The sequence below is a fragment of the Chiloscyllium punctatum genome, chromosome 19, assembly GCF_047496795.1.
Source record: "Chiloscyllium punctatum isolate Juve2018m chromosome 19, sChiPun1.3, whole genome shotgun sequence".
NCBI classification, from domain to species: Eukaryota; Metazoa; Chordata; class Chondrichthyes; order Orectolobiformes; family Hemiscylliidae; genus Chiloscyllium; species Chiloscyllium punctatum.
Genome location: NC_092757.1, coordinates 70,201,742 through 70,225,081, shown reverse-complemented (window position 1 = coordinate 70,225,081; position 23,340 = coordinate 70,201,742). Strand labels below are relative to the sequence as shown.

At 39.3% G+C, this 23,340-nt stretch overlaps 1 protein-coding gene across 3 annotated transcripts in view; it reads right to left on the bottom strand.

Moving 5' to 3' along the window:
• kiaa0753 (KIAA0753 ortholog) overlaps positions 1-23,340 on the bottom strand; it is a 45,692-nt gene that overhangs the window by 18,294 nt on the left and 4,058 nt on the right. Inside the window, exons 4-12 of one of the 3 annotated variants that reach the window (XM_072589634.1) lie at positions 18,788-18,894; positions 17,963-18,025; positions 11,882-12,103; positions 10,143-10,353; positions 9,089-9,315; positions 7,172-7,320; positions 6,735-6,863; positions 2,311-2,400; positions 1,840-1,927 (exon numbers count right to left, since the gene is read on the bottom strand). In XM_072589634.1, the coding sequence (XP_072445735.1) occupies positions 1,840-1,927; positions 2,311-2,400; positions 6,735-6,863; positions 7,172-7,320; positions 9,089-9,315; positions 10,143-10,353; positions 11,882-12,103; positions 17,963-18,025; positions 18,788-18,894 (1,286 nt within the window). The remainder of the gene's footprint in view (positions 1-1,839; positions 1,928-2,310; positions 2,401-6,734; positions 6,864-7,171; positions 7,321-9,088; positions 9,316-10,142; positions 10,354-11,881; positions 12,104-17,962; positions 18,026-18,787; positions 18,895-23,340) is intronic. The other 2 variants (XM_072589636.1, XM_072589637.1) reach the window with 2 other exon arrangements.

Genomic DNA, 23,340 nt, shown 5'->3' with positions numbered 1-23,340 from the left:
TCATATTTATCGATCTCAGTGTTAATATATACAAGGACTTTGCCTCCACAGCTCTGTGGCGAGTTTCAAAGACACTCAACCCTTTGAGAGAAAAAGATTCTTCATCTCAATCTTAAATTTGTGTTCCTGTATTTTACTACTATGCCCTCTGGTCCTAGATTCTCCCATGAGGGGAAACATCCTCTTAACATTTATCCTGTCAAGCCCCTAAAGAATCCTATATGCCTAAAATGAGATCACCCCTCATTCTTCAAAATTCCAATGAGTAGAACCCCACCCTGTTTAACCTTTGCTTGTAAGGCAATCCATCCATACCAGGGATTATTCTAGTGAACCTTGTCTGAATATCTTCCAGTAAATTATGTTTACTTAAATAGCTCACAGTACTCAAAATGTGATCTCATCAGCACCTTATACATTTGAAGTAAGACTCCTCTACTCCTGTACTCCAACCACCTTGGAAAAAAAGAGCCAACATTCCATTCGCCTACCCAATTACCTGCTGCATCTTTCTGCTAACTTTCTGGTTTCACGTACAAGTAACCCAAGTCCCTTTATGTTGCAGCTTTTGGCAGTTTTTCTTCATTTAAGTCAGAGTCATACAGTTTGGCAACAGACCTCGAGTCCAAGCCAATCATTTTCCCAAATTAAACTAGTCCCACTTGCCTGCGTTTGGCCCATATCCCTCCAAATCTTTCCTATTCATGTACATATTCAAATATCTTTTAAATGTAACTGTACTGACATCCACCACTTCCTCTGACAGTTTATTCCATATATGAACAATTGTTTAAAAACAGTTGCCCCTCATACAGTCATAGTCATAGAGATGTACAGCATAGAAACAGACCGTCGGTCCAACTCGTCCATGGCGACCAGATATCCCAAACCAATCTAAATCTTTCTCCTCTTACCTTAAAAATATGCCTAGTTTTGAATTCACCCATTGTTGGAAAACTCCTTTGCTATTCACCATATCTATGCCCCTTATGATTTTATAAACTTCCTATGCTCCAGGGAAAAAAGTTCCAGCAACTCAAACCCTCCATTCCTGGCAACATCCTGGTAAGTCTTTTCTGAATACTCTCTGATTTAATATCTTTCCTATGACAGGGTAAAAGAACTGGACACAGTACTCCAAAAGTGGCCTCACCAACATACTGTACAACCTCAACATGACTTCCCAACTCCTATACTGAGTTACAGCAAATAAAGATCGAGCAAGTAAGACAAATGTGCTAAATACCTTCATAACCCTGTCTACATGTGATGCAAATTTCAAAGAATTATGGTCTCTATGCTCTGTATAGTCTCCCGGGGTCTCTGTTCTACAGCACCAGCCAGGGCTCTCCCATTAATTGTATAAGTATGTTTTATCAAAATTAAACTTCAACTGCCACTCCTCAGCCCACTGACCCAATTGATCAAAATCTTCCTCATTGTTCACTGTACCACAAATTTTGGTGTTATCCGCAATCCTAATAAACATGTCTCCTAAATTCTCATCCAAATCATTTATGTAATGACAAATAAAAGTGGACCTTTCCAAAATGAACACTTCACATTTCTCCATATTGTATTCCATTTGCCAATTTTTTGCCCACTTTGATCAGAAACCCCACATGTAACATTGGGAGAATGCTGTCAGCACAACTGTTTAGGTTTCTGCAATATTATCAGCAGAAATCAAGTGCTAGATCCAATATTTACAATAGCGTTTTGACAGAAGATAATGAGAGGATTGTAAATTCACATTATACACAATAAAAAAAAGTCTAATTGTTCCAACGGCAAAGTGAGTAAGAACTGCATCACTTAGAAGTATTAGTTATCTGATACCTGTGCTTTGTCCAGCAAGGGCTGAAGTTTCTCACGAATTTCTCCTTCTGCTTTTGCAATCCATTTGTTGGGAGAGTCAGCTTCAGCTCTGAAGAAAAAATACTAAATAATATTCTAAAATCATCCATATAAGTATCGCTTATGATGTTTTAATCCTCAACTAATTTAAAAGGAATCTGAATTTGCACCAGAAAAGCAATAACCTGCAATACTACAGACCAGGTGCTGTAAAGCAGAATTGGAATGGACAATAGTTTTCTCAGCTGGCAATCATGATGAACTGAATGGCCTCTTTATGTGCTGCAACTTTTCTGTAGCTTAATGATCCAACTTATTCCCTTCAAAATTATAAATAACTGGGAAGCACCCAACACCCAAATGAAATTCACCATTTCCCTTCTCAAACTAGTTCCTCATACTTTGCGTAATGATTAAGATCTACATAAAAATGAGAAGTTACAGAAATTGTACCTTAATTTCTTTATTCTGTCTATTTCTTGTATGCAGAGTTTATTGAGCTCCCTCAGCCTGCGGGCAGTCTCAGAATCAAGCCAAGCCAACCTAAAATCAGTTTTCAAAAATAGGTAGCATTAAATTTGCCTCACATCAAAACAGCATTTAGGAGTATTTTCCTCTCCAAGAAAACAAAATTGAATGCGCTCTCCAACCTACATTCTTGTAATAAAATGGTACTTGTGTCTTCCACAGAACAAATCACACAGCAGTAAAAGGTTTCTGCTATTTGACACATTTTTTGACAATTCATACCAGTTAGAAGTACAACAGATACCATTACTCTGCCAGTGGTGCTCTTCCAGCACCACTAATCCAGAATTTGGTTTCCAGCATCTGCAGTCATTGTTTTTACCGAGATACCATTACTTGTTGACTTTGTAAACACAGATTATTGCATTGCATTCCAGAAGATAACATAGAAAGTTATGGATAGAAAAACATGGAATTGGAAAGGAAATTAATAAAAGAACTGCAGTGTTTCAGTTTCTGTCCTATTAATCTATTTCTTACAAAAGAAAACAGTAATAAACTTCAACCTTGAGAATAACAGTGCTGTAAAAAGAAATAACACTAAGCACTCCATGGACAGTGGCACATGATTAAGAAGAAATATAAGTGCCAACTATGCTTTCAGCTTAAAGAAAGGCACTAGCATTATTGTTTCCCATACTAGCAATCCGCACACTGTCAAATTTAGGATAGTTCTGTCCTGTGGACTGATGAACAGTGTGATCTATTTTGAGACCCCTCAAACTAATTTCAAAGAAATATTTCACTAACAGCAGAGATATTTCCAACAATTTGATTGAAACCAATTAATGAGAAAAAACCAAATCCAGCCCATTGAGTGATCCTATTCCACGTTCTTGTCCTGCACTCCTCAACTACACTGGTCCAAATGCATAATAATTTTCTAAACAAATCTTTAATTTGTGTTTCCACTTGCAGTTGTCCACTTCAATAGAAAAAACTGATTGGCACAGTATTAAATAAATGGTGATCGATTTGGAAACGTTGATGTACGAAAGCACCTGTTTGTCCTCGTACAGTGGTCAGTGAAGCAAGCAGACAAGTGGAGCAAGCAGTTGGTGATGCAATTGGTTGGTTAGCTGGCCAACATTACAAGAGGATTTGAGTAAAAGATCAAGGAAGCTTGATGTAGCTGTACTAGGGTTTGGTGAGCAGTTATACTGGAATACTGTGAGCAGTTTTGTCCCCTTATGCAAGAAAAGACACACTTGCCATGAAGGAAGCAAAGTGAAGATTACCAGACTAATTCCTGGGTTGTCATATGAGGAGAGATTAGTTTGACTGGGCTTGTACTCCCTGGACCCATAAGCATGACAGGGGATTTAAAATGAAAAAAAAATCCTGACAGGATACAGGACGATGTTTCTCCTGGATGGGAGTTACAGAAAAAGGGAACAGTCTCAGGACCCGATGCAGGTCTGTTCAGAGATGGCAAAAAAATGTCTACACTCAAGCAATGGTAAGTGTAATTCTCTCCCACAGAAAATGTGGAAGCTGTGGTGCATGAGAGAGTGCGGACAGAGGGAGAGAGCATAAGACAGAGACTTTCCAGATAGCAATGGGGTTCTCTTTTCATTGGGGGAGTTTTATAAGTGAACAGAGAAATAATTGCTCCTGGTAGAGGATTCTAGAATCAAGTTTTTCCCTTCTTGAAGAAAGCCCTTTTGATTTTACTTTTGCACAAGTCTTGGCTGAAGTTGGATGTTTAAACAGTAATTCCTGAAGAAAGGATACATACAGTTTACAACTGTTAAGAAATAGGTCATCCTTTAGTCTTTAGATTCCTGTCCAGAAGTGTTTGGTTAAAACCATGAAAGAGCTCTTTAAAATTGAGAAATGTAAGCTCAGTTACATAAGACTCAAGGAAGACGTTATCAGATTCTCAAGACAGGGAGATGATGTAAAGGGAATTTTCTCCGTGTAAGAACGGCAAAGATGCGCTGTTAGGACTAATGAGAGTGTATTTTACTACATTTCAAAATCTTCAAAACTATGTTATGTGTAAATAGTTTGGTTTTTTAAAATTAGTTTTCACTTCTTTTGCACAGTAACTTTCATAAGAACACAAGAATTAGGAGCAAGAGTGGGCAATTCAGCCCTTCTAGCCATTCCACCAGCTGATACAATCATGGCTGATCTCATCTCAGCCATAACTCCACTTTCCTGCCCACTCATCATAACCCTTTGACCCATGAATAGTTAAAAATTTGTTGATCATCTTAAATTTACCCAATGTACCAGCATCCACTGCAGTCTATTGTACTAAATTCCACAGATTCATAACCCTTTGAGTAAAGTAATTTCTCATCTCTGTTTTAAATCTGATAAAACTATGACCTACGTTCTAGATTGCCCCATAGGAGGAAACATCATTTCCACATTTACTTTGTCAATTCCATTTAGCATCTTATATACCTCAATTAGATCACCTCACATTCCTCTAAACTCCAGAGTCTATATAGCTAAACTGTTCAATCTCTCTTCATAAGTCAAACCCTCATCGCTGAGATCAATCTACTAAATGTCCTCTGAACTGCATCCCATCCAGCTATCTTTCCCTTCAAATAAAGGGGCCAAAATTGTATGCAATACCCTAGGTGCAGTCTTACTAACGTCTTGTACAGTTGCAACAACACTTCCCTAGTTTTATACTCTATTGGTTTAGCCATAAATGCCAACTTCTATTTTATTGTTAAAAGCAAATTTGCAGCATTTCATACTCGCATATCAATAATAAATCACCTTGATAAAACCAAAGAAACAAAACATCAAGCCAGATATCAGTCTGGGATCGGACACGTCTTGCAGCGCCTACCGTGACAACCCTGTGTCAGAGTGTGGACATAGATACCACCATTACGTGTGGGGACACCTCCCACCTTGTACATGACAGGTACTCATGCGACTCAGCCAACGTTGTCTATCTTATACGCTGCAGGCAAGGATGCCCGGAGGCATGGCACATTGGGGAAAATCGAGCAAAGGCTACGACAACAGATGAATGGGCACCGCACAACAATCAACAGACAGGAGGGTTCCCTCCCAGTTGGGGAACACTTCAGTGGTCCAGGACATTCAGCCTCGGACCTTCGGGTGACCATCCTCCAGGGTGGACTTCAGGACAGACAGTAAAGACAAGTGGCCGAGCAGAGGCTGATCGCTAAGTTCGGTACTCATAGGGAGGGCCTCAACCGGGATCTTGGGTTCATGTCACATTACAGGTGACCACCATTGCACTTCACACACACACACGACATTCTGCACTCACTACACACACACATACACTTTCTCACACTCACAACCCCCAACCCAGACAGACACACACACCGACAGACAAAGACCCACATGCACACATATTTTGGGGAGTGAATTTGTACTTGCAGAGTTACATTGTACTTTGCTCAAAAACTGCATGCATTCATGTAAAACTCTGTTATCTCACTTTTTAGATAAGAATCATTCTAAACATCATGGCATAGACAGAGAACACAGGGGGCCAACACCTTCAACATATTGTCTAGCTATCACCATTGTTAACAGCTAACCCGAGAACGCAACTTTTTAAAAACGTTTTGTGATTTACACATTGAAGAAGCGAAACTATCACTGTATTCTAACAGATGAAAGGCTTAACAGACAATCAATTTTTCAATGTATAATTTCAGTTACATCACACTGCAAATTTTTGCTATAAATTCTGTGTGTTAGGATTGAGCCCTCCACTACGACCTGATGAAGGAGCGTCGCTCCGAAAGCGAGTGTGCTTCCAATTAAACCTGTTGGACTATAACCTGGTGTTGTGTGATTTTTAACTTTGTACACCCCAGTCCAACACCGGCATCTCCAAATCATGGGATTGGACAAGTTTAGTTGTAACATCAGCTGGGATCATGACAAGACCAAGCCACTGCATATGCCTAATGAAAAAATAGTTTGAGATGAAAATGGCAATATTCATGGAGAGAGTCAGACAGTGTGGCACTGAAATAGCGGATTAGCCATGATCACACTGAATGGTGGAGCAGATACGATGAGCTGAAAGGCCCACTCCTGCCTCTATCTTCTTTGTTTCTGGGTTTCAGTATATAATCCAGTTTATTAATTTAGATTAAACTGCAGGAGCAGAACACATTTCACACTAGCAAAAGATAATTTCAGTATTGATGTCTACTCTTGGCATAGTGAGCTATATGTAGAAAATCATGAAGTGTTAGAAGCAAAATCTCTGGAACTATTTGATAAAGAACAGAACATTACAATTGAAAGGGATTCAAGTTTCCTTAAATAAATGAAAATGGGCCAAATGGCTTTCCTCATTTGTAATTATCCTACGAACCAGCAATGGCTACCTGATTGCTTCAGTGTTAGCAGCTTCTTGCCTTTCTTGTTCCATTTCCTTGAACAAGTAAATTTGACTTTTGTCTGCTGGTTTAGATTTCTGGCTCTCCAATTTTGTTTTCTGTTTCTTCCACAGAATTCTAAGTAACCAGAAAAATGTTTATTCACCGGATGCATTAACATTTTAAAGCATAATTTATGTAATCCAACATTAGTAGCATAAGCAAAATTCATATCTCACTGCTGCAACCACAATAAAAACAATTTTATACTTATAAAATACTGCTTTAAGATGAGAATAGTTTTCTTTTAAATAACGAAAAGATTTAATTTTTGTAATTAACACAGTAAACAAAATAACTTAATGTTCAAATGGAGGATATATGCACATTTGTTAAAACATGATAGTATGCTTGGGTTTTTGTACGCTGTTGCACAGATTACTTGCCGTTTAGAAGGTCCAAGAGGACAAGTGGGATATCCTGGAATCCACGGAGGTCTGCTTTCTTTAGGTGGTCCCTGATACCTCTTTAGTTCTGAGCTTACTGTGGATTTCTGAAAGCAGGCTTGCATTTCAAGATTATTCTGTCCTCTTGGCTGTGAAAATTAATTCCATAAATTGAAAGGAAAATAAACATAAATGGCATTTGACTAAATTACTTCAGCTTTCAACATAATCAAGAGATTCAATAAAGTAGCATGGACAATCCTAAAACAGCAACATAAAGCCAGATGTTCAAGAGCCAGCAATATACCTGGCAATTATTCATTATATAATCTCAAAAGACCTAGATAATACTGCATGTATGTTGCACGTACAGGTTTGAAACCAATCTCTGCTCATAAAAGTTTAAAGCTGACAGTGCGGAGTTGTACTGCTGTCTCTGTATTTACATTTAGTCAGAATTGCACATACGTCTGCTCACTTGCATCCAAATATTAGATTAAAGTTCTAATGATAACTGCTGGTTATTTGCAAACATTATGAATTTTAAAAATGAAGATTTGGAACTTTTTCCCCCACATTGACTACAGTTAAGTGACAGCAAAGTCAAAACCATGAGAGATTATCTTCCAGGAGTCAATTCCATTGGATTCATTTGTACATTGTAAATTTTGTGCTGACTTGAAGCTATTCAGATCTGAATGGTCATTCATTGTTACATAGTAATTTGCCCACCACTGTGCCTAGTGTCTTGTCTTGTCAGGAATTACTATGCTGTCTTGCATGTTTTGCACTTTTCTATGCACTTTATGCTGCCCTGAGTATGATTGTACTCTCGTGTAATCTGTGTGTTCATATAGCACTTTGGTGCTGGAGGAACACGGTCTTGCTTTTATTGTATCAGCTGTATATGGTAGAAGCAACAAATAAAGCTACTTTACTCTACCCTACCTAAACCAAACAGGATGTGTAACAGGGCAGTGAAACAAAAAGCAAATTTAAGTAATGTCTTAAGTTAACTTGAACATATCTATCCCATCTCCAAAAGCCTTCAAAACGAAAAAGGAGTTACATTAATGAATGTGTCAAACAATTTTTTTTTTAGAAATTAGTGTCAAAGCAGAAGGTTAGGGTTCGGAATTCCACTGGAAATTAGTGAAATTTCCACCAGTAATCCCACTAATTCATTCTCTAATTTCTCAAAGTTATATACTTGAATTTTTGAAAATTATTTTACAGAACATGGCTCAGCTAATGTTTATTGCCAGTCTCTAATTATCCTGGAGGTGGTGGTGATCAGCTGTCTTCTCGAACCAACTCTTATAGAAATACTCACATTGTTGTTCAGGAATGATGATATACTTACAAGTCAATATAATATGCGACTTTAATGTAATTCAGAATTACTAAATGTTAGCTAAATCAAACAAGGTTATCAATTTGAAACCTTGGGCTCATGGTTTTTTTTGTTTGGCTAAGTGTAAGTTGTATTGTGTTTCTTGAAGAGTTTTTCCACTGTGAGGCCTAGTGAGATTTCTCACCATAGCTTACCAAACTTGCCTTAATAACTATGTATCCAATCTCCCATTGCATCCTGCACATCCAATTCTAACTCCATCTTTCCATTTGCTATTCCTGGAACAATTTGACAATTAATCAATATCAGCATCCTTTGACCCAAACCATCTTTGAAAGGTTGTTTTGCAGGCAGACAAGCGTTGGCAATCAGACATCGTCCCAAACTGACAATGTAATGGCATAGCAGTCACAAAGCTTGCTGATCAACCTAGTCTCTATTTAAACACCAAGCAACACATTTTATCCAGCCTTCGCTACATCTTGTCTAAACTCCCTCTTGAAATCACTGCTATTCTAGCCCCAGTAGTCACTTACAATATATCATCATTGAACACAACTTACATATGACCTGGTAGGCAGTAGCACTCCTTTCTTTGTTGCCTTTCTTTCCATAGCAGATTTTTTCAAGGCTCCAACACGTTGTAAGGCATCTAATCCAGCCCTCAGCACAGTACTCCTGTCAGGAGTTGGAGGACCTTCTTCCTGCTGTTGCTGCTCCTCCTGGATAGGCAAAGACTCTCTATCACATAGCTGAGGTCTGGGAGATTCAGCAACATGGAAACTTTCATCTGAGCAGAAAATGTATTTTAAAAAGAACATTAAAAAACCACGCTAATCAATAAAAAATTTACTTTTCTTTGATAATTCAGTTCAAATCATTAATGCTAGTGTACTCAAACTATTTTTTTCATATATCAATAAAATACATTATTATTATTTCTGAACCAAATTCAACACAAAGAAGAATTTTATATCATTTTTCATGTACAAGCTTCAATCAGTTACATTCAGAAAAAGAATCCCCATAACTTTTTAAAACAAACTATCTACATGAACAAGTTCTCACAATTAACTTAGATATTGCAGAATTTTACAGATCAAAGGCAAATGAAAATTAATGTTTGCAAATCCAATACACTACAGACAGGAAGAAAAACAGGAACAGGCAGATATCATGAATCTTACTAAAATAGCCAAAGAATTTGTTGAAAGAAACCCAAAGTCTCAGTAAACATGACCTTCATTATGTCCAACTAATGCAGAGCAAAAAAAAAGTCTGCAGATTATTGAACTACGACAAGCTAGCTTAAAAGGTTAAAGGGAATCATGATTACATTGGATAATGCTCTTGTCCACACCTCGAGTGGTGTCTAATTTTGATCAAGAAAGGACTTGCTATAATTATCAGCTATAAAGGCAGAAGTAGAATAATATACTTCTCACACTAAGTAGAAGTTTTCACTTACATTTCACTAACAAATATTATCTTAGTAGAGATAATTTATTAACTTATGTGATGAGCAATTGGTCACAGCACAAACACCCACTTTAAGTTATTTCTCTTCTCTCATCAGATTTAGAAGAGATTTTTGTTTCAAGAAAAGAACTGACTTACCAATCTGCACTGTCTTAAGAGGAGGCAATTGTTTCTGTGCAAATGAAACATTGTGCTTTGTAATGGATGGTTTTTGTAATCTTTCAGCAGAACGGCTTCTGTGTCTACCTGGAGGTCCTTTTCTGTTCGGGGGCGATACACTACGGGCTCTCTGCAGTAATTGATTCGATTTCCTTTGAGGAAGTTGGCGCCCAAGCAGTGAATCCAGGTCCTGATAAATTCACAAATAAACATCTTTGAGGTCAAGTAAGACCTAATGTTCATTTGTGCAACTTTTGCCCTCTTCTTTTACACTTGAGGCTTCCCAAAACATAGTCCATCCCTAGTTAAAGTGACCAGCTTACATATATGTAAACTTCATTCTCCATGAACAGACCCTATTAGATTCTTAATAAGTCACAATGATTCCTTATTTTAATCTTGTCTGATAATATAGGAAGCACAACACCTCTCCAAACTGGAGTTGTGCAAATTATTCTAAGAGGAACTGGAGAGTAAGTAAATGTCCTAACAATCCATGAAGCAACTTGGGGTGGCACAGCAGTTAGCACTGATGCCTCACATCGCCAGGGACCCAAGTTCGATTCCAGCCTCGAGTGATTGTGTGTGGAGTTTGCACATTCTCCCCATGACTGCGTGGGTTTCCTCCGGGTGCTCTGATTTCCTCCCACAGTTCTAAGATGTGCAGGTCAGGTGAATTAGCCATGCTAAATTGCCCATAGTGTTAGGTGCATTAATTAGAGGGAAATGGGTCTGCGTGGGTTACTCTTCGGAGGGTTGGTGTGGACTTGTTGGGCTGAAGGGCCTGCTTCCACATTGTGGGGAAATCTAATCTAACTTATGGATGTTCAAAATGTTTCTACTTATTGACTTTAATGTTTTATCACGATTCATAACATTTTTGAATTTTAATTATCTGTTCTTTGTTTATTATACCCAAAAATGTCACATTTCCCAAGTGAGAAAAACTTGACAAAAACTGTCCCTACCACACATATTAATATTAATACTATCTACCCTTCATAATCAGCGAAAAGCAAAATAGATCAGTCAAATGTATTGTGTCTAAGTCTTACAACTTACAAAGCCTCCCCATTACAGTGTACATGCAAGTCACTGATTAGCAATCATGCCATTTGGGTTCAGTCACAGCTTCTCTGCTTGAAGCATTTGTAAATCAGAGTTACAGCTAGGGAACAGTCAGATAACAAAAAAGGATATGTTTAGCGGCTTTAGTGTCCAATCAGCAAGAATCAAATTGCCCAAATGGTTGATTGCACACAATATCTTCTCATAAATACCTCTTTCTCCCAAAAATTCAAAACATTACTGTGCATACTGGCAGGAGTTTTCCAGGTAGAGAACTTAGTGAACTGCCTGATATTGTCAGTGCACTTAAGTTTTCAGTGAAGCTTTACAATTGCCGAAAGCAGAAGATGGGTTTTCATAAAATCAGGCCAATGAAACAAGTTTAGAGATCAGAAAAATACATAATAATTTGATGAACTAAGGTTTAATACTCTTCATGTTGCAGCAGTAAATTAAACTCTTTTACAGTGAATGAAAGGAGCCATTAGGTAGGAGAGAAAAATAGTAATGAATTGATATCTATTTTGGGTGTTTGTGTGCTCATAAATACCATTAAAAAGGCACCCATGTTACATAGAAACTCAAATTCAATTTTATTTAAAGTTGTAATATTGCATCTTAATGTTTCTAAAATTTTTATTAAGACTGACCTCAACTTGCTGAAGGATGTTAATAATGGTTTCTGGTATAGAAGCATCCATGTCACTTTCCATTTTGGCAGAGCAAAGAGAAAGTTGTCGAATTAACTGACCCAGTTCCTTATAGTAAGTAGGAATCTGCTGTTCTGATTGTCCAGAAAGTTGACTAACAAACATTTGCAACGCACGAACAGCTCCTCTATGTGCAGCTGCTAACCGAGACATGGCACGAGACTGAAAAAAAAAACTACAATAATACCTTTCTCAGAAACAGATATGTTGAAGTTGAAGACAATAACATGAATTCAAGTAGAATCATTTTTTGTTAACTCAAGCTCCCAGCGATTCTGGGTAATCCAAGATGGAGGATGGGAAACATTTCTGGCTTAACAGCTGCTACTTTTTTTGAGATATCTTAGGTGTTGGAGGTGATTTCCTTGAACTCAAGGAGCAGCAATGACTGTTTTATATGATGTTGCATTGCTTTGGTACTTTGCAGGGGAAAACAAAAGTCAAAACAATCACATTTAAAAGGGAGATGAACAGACAAAGGAAGCACATGGTGAGGTCAGTGGAGGAGAGCGAGCGAGAGAGCGACCCACATTGCTAACTGACAGAGTTAGCAATTACTGCCTTTGCTGTTGAATTAATGTATCGCTGGACATCGGAGTGTGTCTGGGAAAATTAAAATATAGTGAACTTCACAACTGATCTTGGAGGAACCTGCCTGGGAGCGGACACAGCACAGAAGCAGCTAAGTGGATTTTAAGCGCGGCCTTAAAATAAGTTTGTACTAGCGAGTAGAGCAAGTTCTTTCTTCTCAATATGTTTTATTGAGCTATGGCTCTCGATTAAACTTAAAATATAAGCTATAGGTATTAATTTCACCAGCAGCAGTGTTTTGTAGAGGAATAAGACAACGCTATTTTCTGGGTCTGTAGATTGAAAGAAGCAAAAAATGGCCCTTAGTAGAGTGATATGCTCTTCTTGTCGGATGTGGGAGTTTAGGGAGCATTTATGGGTTAGAGAATTATATCTGCAACAAATGCCGTTGATAGCGAATCCTATCAGATCGAATGGATTGATTGGAGAGGCAGATGGAGGCAATGAGGAACCTACAAGAGCAAGGGGATGTGATGGATGGCAGTTATTGGGGGGGGTGGGATCTCAGATACAGTTACATAGATGAGTTAACTCCAGGAAAGTTAAGAGAGGTAGGCAGGTGGTACAGGAGTCTTTATTGGCTATCCCCGTTTTGAACAAGTATAATGTTTTGGAAAATGTAGGGGGTGATGGATTCTCAGGGGAATGTAGCACGAACAGCCAAGTTTTTGGTATTGAGACTGGCTCTAATGCAACGAGGGGTACATCGGGTTCCAAGCAATTGATTGTGTAAGGGGACTCTCTAGTCCGAGGCACAGACAGACATTTCTGTGGCCAGCAGCGAAAAGTCAGAATGGTGTGTTGCTTCCCTGGTGCAAGGATCAAGGACATCTGAGAGAGGGTGCAGAATGTTCTCAAAGGGGAGAGGGGCCAGCAGGAAGTCATTGCCCCCAATGACATAGGAAGGGAAAAGGTTGAGATTCTGAAGGGAGATTACAGAGTTAGGCATGAATTTAAAAAGGAGGTCCTTGAGAGTAGCAATATCTGGATTACTCCCGGTGCTACGAGCTAGTTTGGCAGGAATAGGAGCATAGAGCAGATGAATGCATGGCTGAGGAGCTGGTGTAAGGGAGAAGGATTCACATTTTTGGATCATTGGAATCTCTTTTGGGGCAGAAGTGACCTGTACAAGAAGGACAGATTGCACCAAAATTGGAAAGGGATGAATATACTGGCAGGGAGATTTGCTAGAGCTATTCAGGAGGATTTAACCTAGTAATGTGTGGGGGTGGGGGGGGACCTTGGGAGATAGTGAGGAAAGATTTCAATCTGAGACAGGTACAGTTGAGAACAAAGGCAAGTCAAACTGTCAGGCAGGCAGGGACAAAGCAAAAAACAAGGTAGAACTGATAAATTAAACTGCATTTATTTCAATGCAAGGGGCCTAACAGGGAAGGCAGATGAATTCCAGGCATGGCTAGGAACATGGAATTGGGATATCATAGCAGTTACAGAAACATTGCTCTGGGAATGGACAGGACTGGCAGCTTAATGTTCCAGGATATAAATGCTACTGGAAGGGCAGAAAGGGAGGCGAGAGAGGTGGGGGAGTGGCATTTTTGATAAGGGATAGCTTTACAGCTGTACTGAAAGAAGATATTCCCGGAAATACATCCAAGGAAGTTATTTGGGTAGAACTGGGAAATAAGAATGGGATTGTATTATAGACCTAGTAGTCAAAGGGAAATTGAGAAACAAATTTGTAAGGAGATCTCAGTTATCTGTAAGAATAACAGGGTGGTTATGGCAGGAGATTTTAACTTTCCAACACAGGCAGTCCCAATCTTAGTGTTAAGGATTTAAATGGACAGGAATTTGTTAAGCTTGTATAAGAAAATGTTCTGATTCTGTATGTGGATGTACTAGAGAAGGTGCAAAACGTGACCTACTCTTGGGAAATAAGGAGGGCAGGTGACTGAGGTGTCAGTTGGGGAGCACTTTGGGGCCAGCGACCATAATTCTATTAGTTTTAAAATAGTGATGGAAAAGATAGACCAGATCTAAAAGTTGAAGTTCTAAATTGGAGGAAGCCCAATTTTGCCAATATTAGGCAAAAACTTTCAAAAGCTTATTGGGCGTCGATGTTCACAGGTAAAAGGACGGCTAGAAAATGGGAAGCCTTCAGAAATGAGATAACGAGAGTCCAGAGAAAGTATATTCCTGTCAGGGGGAAAGGAAAGGCTGGTAGGTATAGAGAATGCTGGATGACTAAAGAAATTGAGGGTTTGGTTAAGAAAAAGAATGAAGCATATGTCAGGTATAGACAGGATAGATCGATTAAATCCTTAGAAGAGTATAAAGGCAGTAGGAGTATACTTGAGAGAGAAATCAGGAGGGCAAAAAAGGGGACATGAGATAGCTTTGGCAAATAGAACTAAGGAGAATCCAAAAGGGTTTTTACAAATACATTAAGGACAAAAAGGTAACTAGGGAGAGAATAGGGCACCTCAAAGATCAGCAAGGTGGTCTTTGTCCAGAGCTGCAGGAGATACTAAAGGAGTATTTTGCATTAGTATTTACTGTGGAAAATGACATGGAAGATATAGACTGTAGGGAAATAGATGGTGACACCTTGCAAAATGTCCATATTACAGAGGAGGAAGTGATCGATGTCTTGAAACGCATAAAAGTGAATAACTCCCCAGGACCTGATCAGGTGTACCCTAGAACCCTGTGGGAAGCTAGGAAAGTGATTGCTGGGCCTCTTACTGAGATATTTCTATCATCGCTAGTAACAGGAGAGGTGCAGGAAGACTGGAGATTAGCAAACGTGGTGCCACTGTTTAAGAAGGGTGGTAAGGACAAGCCAGTGAGCCTGACGTTGGTGGTAGGCAAGTTGTTGGAGGGAATCCTGAGGGACAGGATGTACATATATTTGGAAAGGAAAGGACTGATTATGGAAAGTCAACATGGCTTTATGTATGAGAAATCATGTCTCACAAACTTGATTGTTTTTTGAAGAAGTAACAAAGATGATTGATGAGGGCAGAGCAGTAGATGTGATCTATATGGACTTCAGTAAGGTGTTTGACAAAGTTCCCCATGGGAGACTAGTGAGCAAGGTTAGATCTCATGGAATACAGGGAGAACTAGCCATTTGGATACATAACTGGCTCAAAGGTAGTCGACAAAGGGTGGTGGTGGAGGGTTGTTTTTCAGACCAGAGGCCTGTGACCAGTGGAGTGCTACAAGGATCGATGGTGGGTCGACTACTTCTCATCATTTATATAAATGATTTGGATGCGAGCATAACAGGGATAGTTAGTAAGTTTGCTGATGACAACAAAATTGGAGGTGTCGTGGACAGCGAAGAAGGTTACCTCAAATTACAACGGGATCGTGATCAGATGGGCCAATGGGCTGAGAAGTGGCAGATAGAGTTTAATTTAAATAGATGTGAGGTACTGCATTTTGGGAAAGCAGATCTTAGCAGAACTTATACACTTAATGGTAAGGTCCTGGGGAGTGTTGCTGAACAAAGAGACCTTGGAGTGCAGGTTCATAGCTCCTTGAAAGTGGAGTCTCAGATAGATAGGATAGTGAAGACAACGTTTGGTATTGAGTACAGGAGTTGGGAGGTCATGTTGCAGCAATACAGGACATTGGTTAGACCACTGTTGGAATATTGCATGCAATTCTGGTCACTTTCCTTACAGAAAGTTGTTGTGAAACTTGAAAGGGTTCAGAAAATATTTAAAAGGATGCTGCCAGGGTTGGAGGATTTCAGCTTCAAGGAGAGGTTGAATAGGCTAGGCTATTTTCCCTGGAGCATCAGAGGCTGAGGGGTGACCTTATAGAGGTTTATAAAATCATGAGGGGCATGGATAGGATAAATAGACGAAGTCTTTTCCCTGGGTGGGGGAGTCCAGAACTAGAGTGCATAGGTTTAGGGTGAGGGGGAAAAGATATAAAAGAGAACTCAGGGGCAACTTTTTCACACAGAGGGTGGTAAGTGTATGGAATGAACTGCCAGAGGAAGTGGTAGAGGCTAGTACAATTGCAACATTTAAAAAGCATCTGGATGGGCACATGAATAGGAAGGGTTTAGAGGGGTATGGGTCAGGTGCTGGCAGGTGGGACTAGGTTGGGTTGGGATATCTGGTCAGCATGGACAAGTTGGACCGAAGGGTCTGTTTTTGTGCTGTACATCTCTATGACTCTATGACTCTTTTAATAAAGTGCTAATGTAAACAATTTTTATATTAAAACATTGCCCAAGCAATTGAAAAATATACACACAACCTTCTCATTCAGCAGACCATTTTGTTACAGCACAGTTTTTCACTAGAATAACTTTCGCATGTTACACTTATTTAATTCTGGTGAGTGGTAAGTTGCTTCAAATGCAAGTTGAAAATGTTGCAGCATGGAATACAGAGTATTTGGAACCCAAGCGAACAGGTCAAGCAATTAGGTAGCCCCTCAACCAATCAGAATGAAGAAATGCAAAACAAATACAGCAAGGGCAAGGATGAAGTACAAATTACAGTGCTTGGGTTTGATATAGAAGAAGTAAATGCATCAAAAGAAGATTGCATTTAGAGAGAGAAAAACAGTCAAGTTTTAAACTTTTTTCATAGTTTCAATTCTACAAGTGAAAATACAGTACTTGTAACAATTAAATTTTAGTGCTAGTGAAGTTGATTGCTAATAGTGACCACATAGTTAAGATTACTTAAACAACTTTTACTGTTACATTCAGTGCAGCAACTTTGCGTCATTGAATTAGTCTAATCCAAAGCAAGTTGCAACGTTCTTTTTGTGAAGTTTTTAGATTAGATTACTTACAGTGTGGAAACAGGCCCTTCGGCCCAACAAGCCCACACCGACGCGCAACTCACCCAGACCCATTTCCCCTACATTTCACCCCTTCACCTACCGCTACGGGCGATTTAGCACAGCCAATTCACCTAACCTGCACATTTTTTGACTATAGGAGGAAACCGGAGCACCCGGAGGAAACGCACACAGACACGGGAAGAATGTGTAAACTCCACACAGTCAGTCGCCTGAGGGGGGAATTGAACCCGGGTCTCTGGTGCTGTGAGGCAACAGTGCTAACCACTGTGCCACCATGCCGCCCTTTAAGTTATGGTGGAGCAGCACAATCAGAACATCATTTTATGGTTATGTGAATTTAACTACACTTCTTCCTCGCCTTCCCCTTTTCTTTTGCAGTACCATGTCCATTTATATCAATGATGAGCACCGTTAGCCAAACTTATTTTGACAGGAAAATCAGGTACAATGTAATCCAGCAGTTGGGACTCAAGCAATAATTTAGTAAAGTCTATAAACATTGACTGGAATTCTAAAGAATGCATAAAAACAAAGTACCAGACCAAATTTTCTTTCACTCAAGAGCAGGTTAGTCTTTACTACAAGATAATACACTTCTGTCAACAAAATCAAAACATTTTATTTTCTTACCTTTTTGGTATGTTTTATTTTATGTGGACTTTGTTTTTCTATCTCTTCTTGTATTTCATTTACCTTAATTAAATAATAAGAGCTAAATGCAAGGTTAAGAGAAACAATTGCCCTAATCACATGTAAAAATATTGTTCCATTAACAATGTTTTAAGTCACTTCTAAAAAAGAAACTGCTACACAATCAGTTTACAAAAAACATTAAAGAGGCACATATCTCCATCATGTGTAGGTATTACAATTACACTGCTCTTCCTTTAGTTTTTCCCTTCCTGGTTAATGCTGTGTAACTATAAGGCTGAAAATAGAAATCTCAGTGAGCTTTTATCTCCCTAAACAAGCTACAGGCCAATGCATATCAAACAACCTGCTCTGAAACTGTTCACATTTTGACAGTTGTGAACAATTCCAATACAGTAGCTGAGACAACGCACAAAATTCTAAAGCAAATCAATAATATTGTTAAAAGACAATTCATCCTATCTGCTCTACAATAAACGCTCTGCAATCAAAATATAAAATCGAACCTAAAGTAAAGTTCAAATCTGCTATTACTGGTCACAATAAAGAAAATCAGAATGTTGGTTAAGATTTTAAGCTCAGCAGCCAATTCACTACTACAACAGTGCCACTGCAGATTATCCAAATAAAAGGAGGTGTTATAGAGTAATTTTGGCTTTTGCAAGTGGTGAATTTATACTCCTTGCTGAACTCTCATTTTCCATATTAATAAGTTTGCAAACTGTTATGTCACCTGGATTTGATCTGTAATAGAAAAACTGACAATTAACAATGCACTTGTTAACACTTAATCTCAGTTCTCACTTGCTGCTGCAAAACATACAGCATCCTTGCCGAGCGAGAGGCCTGTTCTTGTCTTTTTATCTGCATTCTTCGCTCTTCTTCAGGATCCAGGATATCTGCATATTTCTCTAACAGAAGAAAACACATCTCATGTATGCACTACCAGGGAACTCTTAAAATTATTGTTTCATTTATGAAAAAATGTTTCATCATTCAAAGAGTTGTTTTATTTTTGGAAAGAAAGATAGTAGGATCAATTTGTATACTGCTAACTGCAAATTCCAGGTTAGACTCGATTGTCGGCTATATCTGTATAAGGAATCCAAGAACTGTGTGAACACCACAAGCAACTATGTTTCTTAACCAGAATGAAGAATCCTTGATGATCAGTGCAAAGTCTGAATTGAGTATCAGTATGATTGAGATTATTTATTCAATGACAAATCAGGTACAGACAAAAAGACATAGGAGCAGGGTAAAATAGATGGGAATAAGAGAAACAAATAGAAAAGCCAGGCATACAGAAAGGATGGGAGGAAGGGAAAAAGGACCAGTATTCATTAAAAGTTTACTTACATTTAAATCTACAAACACTAAGCATTTGACTTTTTTTCTTGGAATTACACTATCGGCCAAATGGCTTCTTGGCTCTTTCATAAAGTCAAAGTAATACAGCATGGAAACGTACAACTTGTCGCAATGACCAGATATCCTAAACTGATTTAGTTCCATTTGCCAGCATTTGGCTCAAATCCTTTTTAACTCTTCTTATTCACGTACCCATTCTGATGCCTTTTAAATGTTGTAATTATACTCAACTCCAGCACCTCCTCTGGCAGCTCATTCCATATACTCACCCCCTCTTCGTGAAAATGTTGCCCCTTAGGTTCCTTTTAAATCTTTCCCTCTCACCTTAATCTAAGCCCTCTAGTTTTGGACTCCCATACCCTGTGAAGACGACCTTGGTTATTCACCTTACCTATGCCCTCTCATGATTTTATAAACCTTTATAAGGTCCCCCCTTAGCCTCCGACTTTCCAGAGTTAATCACATTGCTATGGGTCCAGGAGTCCATGCAGGACAGAATGGGTAAGAACATTAGTGAACCAAATAGGTATTTACAACAGATGGGGACTTTTTGGCATTAAAATTCAGTCTTCAGTTCCACTCTAACTAGTCTAAATATTCATATCCTTTGAAGGAGGTAAAGTAGTTATTTTTCTAATGCCCATAAAGATGTTTCAGTAAGGTAAGAAAAGATATATCTGACAAATAATATGGTTATACAAATTAATAACAAAGGGTCACTGGACTCAAAGCTAACTCTGTTTCTGTTTCTACAGATGCTGCCAGACGTGGTGGAGTTCTCCAGTACTTTGTTTCAGGTTAGGATTTCTAGCATTTTTTAAAAATAGATTACTGTTACACAAATTAAGACTATATGGCTCTACTGGAGGAAAACAAGCAATTGTATGGTTGTAAATGGCTGTACACATTTACCTGAGCTAAAGGAAACAGAGGGCTAAGGAATCTAATGCACATACACCGACCATTGTGAAAGATGACTTTCCACAACCCTTAAAACTGTGGTCTCAACAGAAGTCCTTAATCAATAGCAATTTTATATGACATAACTAAAATTACATCTTATTTAATTTGTCTCTTATACAATTTTAATTAAATCAATGTCTTAAATAATGTGAATGCCTCATGATGCTGACAGCTAACAGATCTGGATTTAGAAATCATGCATTTGTTTTGCTAATGCACTAAAAATAGCCCTTATCAAATTTTTAAGCCAAAAAATCCAAGTAGGCAATTAAGCAACAAGAAATATGTTAAGTCAGCCTATTAAATCTTGGGAGCCACAAATAACGCCTGGATCACAGTTTGGGTATATAATTTGGAAGGGGTTAGAGGGTTATGGGCCAAATGCTGGCCAATGGGACGAGGTCAGATGGAGATGTCTGGTTGGCACAAAAGCGTTGGACCAAAGGATCTGTTTGCATGCTGTACGATGGCGTGAATCTATAAGATGCTTGTTGGGGGATTCAAGATGATGGCAATCTGAATAGATCAGCCTTGCTGAGCTCTGCTCCCCAACCCAAGGTAGTAATATTCTTTCACCACCCCCCCACCTTAGTTTATTTTTGGAAACAATTATTGTTAAACAGTAAAACAATCGTTTAAATCCTTTATTGAGCATGTGGGGATGACTAAGGGGAAGAAAACTGCCAAGTCTCAACACTCAGGACACTCGAAAACAGCAGAGGTCCTGAGACTGTAACGGGGGATATAGCTGAAGCTCCCTCTGTGAAGGAAATGCCTGCGCAGCAGAACATCGTGGAGGAACTTGGAGCGATCCGACAGCTGATCCAGGAGCACAAAAGCATGAGGAGTTGGAAGGGCTCGGGAAGCGAGTTGAAGAGGTTGAGCGGCGGACCACAGCATCTGAGACAGAGATTCAGTCCTCGATGGGGCAGATCCATGCCCTTGAGAAACAGGTTCAGACCCTGACTGAGTAAGTCGATGACCAGGAAAATAGGAAGAAGGAGGTAAGGTATTGAGGTCATTGGTCTGCCGGAGGGAGTAGAAGTTAGCAAGTTTTTTTGAAGACTGGTTGCCATAATTTCTTGGCTAGGATGCCGAGGCGGACTGGGTGAAGGTTGACAGAGCTCACCGGTTCGTGGTACGCAGATTCGGTTAGGGTCAGTGCCCCCGCCCGGTTCAGATACAATTTCAATGCTACAGGGACAAGCAGAGTGTCATGGAAACTTCTAGACGGTTGGGGAGAGATCTGCAGGCCCTAACCTATCAGGGAACTAAGATAATGTTTTTTCAGGACTTTTCTGCAGCAGTGATCCATAAGATGAAATCGTTTGATGAAATCAAGAGAAGGTTAAAGGACCTCAGTATTCAATATTCGATGAGGTACCCAGCAGTGCTTCGTATTATTTACAAGACGACTGTGTGGTCACTTCATTCCTTGGAGCAAGCCAAAACCTTCTTGGACACTTTAAAATAATGTAGATGTATTTATGGACATGGATAATAGTGTCTGGGTTTTTTGTCTTGCTTTTATTTCTTGTACTTTCACACTTTTCCCAAAGAAGTTGTTGTTGGTGGGTGTTCTTTTCTCTCTGAGCTGGAGTGAAATTGCTTATGGGGGGGTGGGGGGGCTGCAAAGTGCTCATTGATTTTGTTATATCTTTGTGTTTATAATGTCCTTTGGTTTCTTCCATCGGTTGGGGTTGGGAAGCTGCTCGAGCTGGAAGGGAGAGATGGTGAAGTGTGTGGGAAGTGTAAACACCCTCTGTGGGCAGGGGGTAGAGTCCCCCATTAAGTGCCTTTTGTGTTTTGTAGGTTTTTCTTGGTTTTTTGCAAATAGACTAAGAGTCTCCTTTTGAGTATGCTCAGACGAATTCTGCCTCTAGGCAGATCAAAGGTGATTATAAAGGATCATGGTTAGCAGCATTCTTAAATGGTGCACCTGGTTTATCAAAGGGACTCATTTGCCAATTAAAAGAAAAAAGATGTTTTTGAGCCTTAGAGAGAACGGATGTTGCCCTGTTACAGGAAACTCATCTTAATGACAAGGAACACTTCAAGTTACAACAGGGTGGGTTTGATCGGGTGTTTTTCTCATCTTTTAGTACAAGGAGCAGAGAAGTGGTAATACTCATCCGGAAGGGTCTCCCATTTAATTTAATAGATTGTGCTAAAGATGATCAGGGTCAGTTTGTTATTCTTAAGATACATGGTGAGGAATATGGTAGTTTGAATGTCTACTGTCCCACCCTCCTAACTTTCTGACTGATGCACGAAGCTGATGGCCATGGCCTCGCGGCATATTATTATGGGGGGGGAAAGGATTTTTAATACCTTTATGGATCCTGTGCTGGATAAAATGCCCGAAGGCCCCCCCCTCCAAAGCTTTCTTCACAATCTAAGCAGTTGGGTGATCTGTGTGTGGAATTGGAGTTGGTCGACCTTTGGAGACATTTACTCCCTACTGGCAGAGATTTTACATTCTTTTTCAATCCTCATAAATGCCACACAAGGATGGATTATTTTCTAATTCCGGCGGCTTTTTTAGATTTGGTAGTATCCTGTTCGATTGGGAATATTACCATCTCTGATCATGCAGCGGTGTATTTAATGGTAAAGATTAAGGGTTATGTGATGGGCTCATGGTACTGGCAAATGGATCCCTTCATCGTCACGGACAGCAAGTTTGTAGAATACCTCTCTCGGGAATTTGAAGTTTTTTTGGCCACCTACTCAGGTACAGCTAATAATCTGTCCATTCTTTGGGAGACTGCTAAGGCCTATGCTAGAGGGATAATTATCTCATACTCTGCCAGTCAGAAGCGACAGAAGGGAGAGCAGCAACATCTGCTTGAGGCACAACTAAAGGCAGCTAAGATGGCATATTACAGTAGACTGCCTGTGACTAAGCTGCAGTGGATCACAGCTCTCCGATCCACCTTAAACTCTACGCTAACGCATACAGTAAGGAAAGAATTTTCCTTTGCGAATTGCATTCTTATTAAAATGAATGTTCTTTCTCGCTT